Source organism: Meriones unguiculatus, chromosome 5 (genome assembly GCF_030254825.1).
Source record: "Meriones unguiculatus strain TT.TT164.6M chromosome 5, Bangor_MerUng_6.1, whole genome shotgun sequence".
In the NCBI taxonomy this organism is placed as follows: domain Eukaryota; kingdom Metazoa; phylum Chordata; class Mammalia; order Rodentia; family Muridae; genus Meriones; species Meriones unguiculatus.
This window is the reverse complement of record NC_083353.1, coordinates 15,273,498-15,278,995: the sequence shown is the minus strand read 5'-3', so window position 1 is coordinate 15,278,995 and position 5,498 is coordinate 15,273,498. Positions and strand designations below refer to the sequence as shown.

The 5,498-nt window shown below is 39.3% G+C and overlaps 1 gene segment (V, D, J or C); it reads right to left on the bottom strand.

Moving 5' to 3' along the window:
• Positions 1-1,494: 1,494 nt before the first annotated feature.
• Positions 1,495-2,123, bottom strand: LOC132654192 (immunoglobulin kappa variable 4-1-like). The segment is given in 2 exon segments: positions 1,495-1,871; positions 2,056-2,123. Coding segments are annotated over 2 exon segments (399 nt in total).
• Positions 2,124-5,498: the final 3,375 nt, after the last annotated feature.

Genomic DNA, 5,498 nt, shown 5'->3' with positions numbered 1-5,498 from the left:
AGTGCCCAAGTGGGTTACATAGTAATGGGAAGAGGGACTGCCTCTGACATAATCTGTTTGGTCTGCTCTTTGATGACCTTACCAGGCCACAGAAGATGACAATGCAGCCACTCCTGATGTGATCTGATAGACTAAGATCAGAAGGAAAGAGAGAAAGACCTCCCCTATCAGTGGACTTGGGGAGGGGCATGCATGAAGAAGGGGAAAGGAGGGTGGGATCGGGAGGGGAGGGTGGGCTTATGGGGGGATACAAAGTGAATAAAGTATAAAATAAATAAATAAATAAATAAATAAATAATAAAAAATTAAAAAAGAATCTGTGCCCAGGGGTCTTTTCTGAGACTGACAACACAACCAAGGACCATGCATGGAGACAATCTAAAACCCCTGTACAGATGTATCCCATGGGATCACAGTCTACAAGTGGGTTCCTTAGTAAAGGCAACAGGGGCTGTCTTTGACAGGAACTCAGTGGCTGGTTCGTTGGTCACCTCTCATGAGGGGATGTGGAACAGCCATAGCAGGCCACAGAATAAGACAATGCAGCCAGTCCTGATTCGACCTGATAGGGTAGGATCAGATGGAATGAGAGAAGGTCCAACCTTATAAGTGAACTGAGCGAGGGAGGGGCATGGGAGGAGAAGAGGAAGGGAAGGTGGGATTTGGAGGAGATGAGGGAGGGGGACATAGCTGGGAAACAAAGTGAATAAACTGTAATAAATTTTAGATGCATATATGCAGTAGACACATACATATAGACCAAAGCATACCACATGAGCAGTTGCCCAGAGTCCCTCATCTTTCTGTGTGCTGATAATGCAATCCTGGGCTTTCATCTTTATACAGCCATGTAAAATTGCAGTAAGAAACTGTTTATTATATGAAAAAAAATTCAGAGAATCAATGAAACAAAGAGCTTGTTCTTTGAGAAAATCAAGAAGATAGAAGAACCTTTAGACAAACTAACTAAAAGGCAGAGAGAGACACTATCCAAATCAGCAAAATCATAAACAAAAATGGGGACATAATAACAGACACTGAGGAAATTAAAAGAATCAGTAGGTCTGACTTCAACAGCCTATACACCACAAAATTTGAAAATCTAAATGAAATGGACAATATTTTTCATAGATTTAACTTATGAAAGCTTGAGAATTCTATATCTAAACTAATAAACTCATGATGATGTATTCTTTGTAAATGATTTCAAATTCTGTCCTATTTTAGACAGATTCATCCTATCCTGAAGGCATAACATGGACATATGTAAAGCCAACATGACATTGTAAACTTCACTGATGCTTCTTGCTCGTACTGTATCCTCTCAGTGCAAAACCACAACATCTAAATCTCTTAACTTAGCTTCTCACTTTTTATATATATGCACCTGTATTGCCAAAACTATAAAAAAAATGGAGGCCATCTCTTTATTAATTTTCTGCTGAACATTTCATCAATTCATCATACACAGCAGATCTCAGGCAGAAAGGGGAAGTGTGCATGTCCAGGGCTGTGTGTGGTCTAAGCAGCTGCTGAGACTATAGAGGTTTGTGTTGGAGGCTGAAGCACTGTGGGAGGATAGCTGTAACTCTGCTGACAGTAGTAATCTGCCAGGTCTTCAGCCTGCACACTGCTGATGCTGAGAGTGAAATCTGTCCCAGATCCACTGCCTGTGAAGCGATCAGGGACCCCAGTGTATCTATCAGATGCATAAGAGATTAGCAGTTTAGGAGGCTGCCCTGGTTTCTGTTGGTACCAATGTACACTACTACCCACATTCTGACTGGATTTGCAGTTTAAGGTGATCCTGTCTCCTACAGATGTGGACATGATTTCAGGAGACTGGGTCATCACAATGTCCCCTTCAGCACCTGCAATCAGAAAAAGACAATGATCATTCACATATACACAAAATGAATTCCTGATGCAAATGTTGGGATCAAAAATGCCTTTTCTAATGGCATTGCCTGCATACTATTGGATTCCAATAGTAAATAGCTGTTCCTCTATAAATGAATTACTGTGATGGTATTCCAATAGTCTTTAATGTCTCACCAGACATCCAGAGGAGCACGAATATGAAGACCTGGGGCTGTGACTCCATCTTCGTGCCACTGCCTGTCTGATGCTTTTCAGTTCTCACTGCAAATGCCTGGTTTATAAAATATGAGCAGATGGGCTGGCTTATAGGGACCTATGCAAAGTAGTCATCAAATAAAAAAGGAAATAGCCTGGGTTCAGTGGTGTGAGAGAATCCACAGCCAAAAATATCATCCAAGAAAATAAGCAATCATGGGGGGGGGTTAGATCAAGATAGAAGCTCAAGGACCAACTTAGAGCTCTTAAACTGCAAATACTGAGATGCGCTTATGACAGTCTTCCATTAAAAACCAAAGACCTTAAGGCCAAGTGAGTTTGACAGAAATAATACTAGAAAACTTTTCATAACAATCCTAAGGAAATAATAAATATTCTGATCAACAACAGCAGAAAGAAATGGGAAAGGAAACAGAAAAAAAGGAGAGTATGAAGGGGAATGGAGAAGATGAGGTGGAAAAAGGAGGGACTAGAGAGGAAGAAAGGGAAAGCTGTTTTGAGGAGAGATGGTAAGTGTGGAGAGGAAAGAGAAATGGAGAAGATAAAAGAGGATAAATATAAAAAGAAAAAGGGTTAGGAGTAGAGTGTCAAGTCAGTTGTTAAAAACATTTGCTTCTCTTGTAAAAGACACAGGTTTGATTGTAAGCAGTTGTTTGATGATTATCAGACATCTGTAATTCCACTAATGAAACACACATGGTACACACACTTATATACATACATACATATCTATACACACACACGTACATAGAGTTGGAAATGTGAGCCCAGAGATCGGCTCCAACTACTACTCAGACTGCCGCCTGCTGCCTTCATTCTACTATCTTGAATTCTAATTCTCTGAAAGCTCCAATGATGCATTTTTTAAAAGCTGCTTTGGTCATGTTGTTTATTACTACAATAGAAAAATAACTGATGATAAGGGAGAGTCCATAAAGAGGATATTATACCTGAAAGAAGACACACACACAACATGAGAAATTGGATCTGGTCTATAACACTGTAATACCTCCTATATCCATGGCCTCCAAAAGCAGTTGATCAGTTTGGTTTTAGAGAATGAATGGATGGCATTAGTTAGCATGTTGCTTACATTGGGCCTGAGTTTCCCATTTCTTACATGTTATGTTTACTCATAAATATGAGATAAAAACCTGGAAGGTAGAATCTATCAATGAACAATTGTACTTCTTTAGTATTGAGTGAGATATCCAGGTCTCCACCTTTAAGAGCAGATAGGGAGAATTTAGAGTGGAATGTGACCCATGACAATGAGGCAGAGGGGACATATGACTTAGAAGCAAAAGTATTACATGTACCCTGTGATTTATAACTCTTATAACTTAAACATGAATATATAAACATGAATAAAACTGTAGTAGATTCGTAGAAGGGGAACACAGTGAGGGAAGAAACTTGTAGTAAATAAACAAGGAACAGAGAGAAAGGGTAAAGGATGTGTCTTATTTGGGATTCCTGTTGCTTTGATAAAACATCATGAACAAATGAAACTTACAAAGAGGGAAAATTTATTCTCCTTACACTTCCAGGTAACAGTCCATCACTGAGGGAAGTCAGGGCTAGGATTCAAAAAGAGAAGGAACCCAGAGGCACAAGCTGAGCAGAGGCCATGGAGGAGTGTTGCTTACTGGATTCCTCCTCATGGCTTGCTCAGGTTGCTCTGTTGAGGAACCTAGGGTCACCATGAATGGTTGCATCACCTACAATGGACTGTATCCTACCCCATTGATTACTAATTAAGAAAAATCCCTGCAGCTTGCCCAAAGCTCAGTAGTACTAAGGCATTTTCTCAAATGAGGGTTGTCCCTTCATTTGACACAATTATACTTTGTGTCAATTTGACATAAAATCTCATAAGTACTAGGTATACATATGGTTATGTAACCTAATCTCGAAAGATGTTTGCTTTTATAAAATCCAGTATTATGTGTAATGAGTATATGAAGATAGAGTTAATATTTCACAAGCACAGGATAAAGAGCAGTGTTGGTAGGAAGATGCTCTCTGAGGTTATGCTGTTGCCCATGTGTGTTCTATTCATATGCAGAACGAATGGAGACTGTGGAATATAGACAGGTGAATGTTCACCAGTTTCATTGTTTACTTATTCAGTGTCTACCACAAATTTGATGTATTCCTGCCTAGCTCAAGTACATTTACGTTACATAATTCCTCGTGGTTACTGTAAGTACTTTCAGTTTTACCGAATAACTCAGACAAAAACAAATTTATACATAGTTAACATTTATTTATAGGTAATAGCAGAAGAAAAACATAAGGAAAATGAGGGTATTACTGGAATTTAAAGATTACCTATTTTTAAAGAGTGTGGATAACACATGAAAAAAATTTTTAAATTGTTTCCAAAGGAATTATTTTGCTAATGAACATAACCCTAATAATGAGAATAATTTGTGTCAAATCACCTTTAAAATCATATTGTCAAGATAGGTTAAAGAAGTGGAAAATAATTATATAATTTTTACTCAAAGCAGTACATTCCATAAAAGATTAAAGGACACTTTGGCCCTTGAATGCTCTCCTAGACTTTCAAGTCTAATTGAGTAAGACAAGGCTCAATGCGCCTCGGAAAGAGAGGAGAGTGCTTACCAGGCTGTGTAGAGATAAAAAGTTTTCTGGTTCAGACACTGGCTGTCAGGCTCAGCTTTAAAGGTGTCTGTATTGCAGGCTAATGCACTGAAGGGGAGACTGCAACAGCCTTCACAGTAACAAACTGACACATCTTCAGTCTGGATGCTGATGGTGCTGAAACTGAACTCTGTCCTAGATCCAGGAGCAGTCAAGATGCCTATGAGTTACCCAGGTGAGCAAATGAGAAGCCTTTCTCTGCTCTTGGTGGAATCAGGCTAAACAGCTGGTGGTGAGAGCTCTGTAGATACCACTGATCTTGCAGCTGATAGTGACCGCCTATGCTGCAGACATGGCCAGGGAGGATCTCTACTTCCACCAGTTTCCTCCACAAACTACTCCTCTCTTGTCATCCCCCAGAAGAAGCCTACAGTTCATAGCTCCTCCTAGAGGTAACCAGTGGAAATTATGTTAGCTCCAAGCTCTGTTACAGTGTTTTAATTTATGCACACAATCTATAGCATATTTAGAATCCCACAACTTGTAATATAAAGATGTGACCATAAGTTACAATCACTTCCAATCTCATTATGTTTTATAGGAGGATAGCTGGTGGTGGTAAGGCATGTGATAAAAATGTTTTGGCTGCCATTCCTATCCCTCTTCCTAAAAGCCTTCCTAGAATTCAATGAGAATGAAGACACAACATACCTACACTTATGGAACATAACAAAAGCAGTGATAAAAGGAAATTTCATAGAACTCAGTGCCCTCAAGAAGAAATTTGAAAC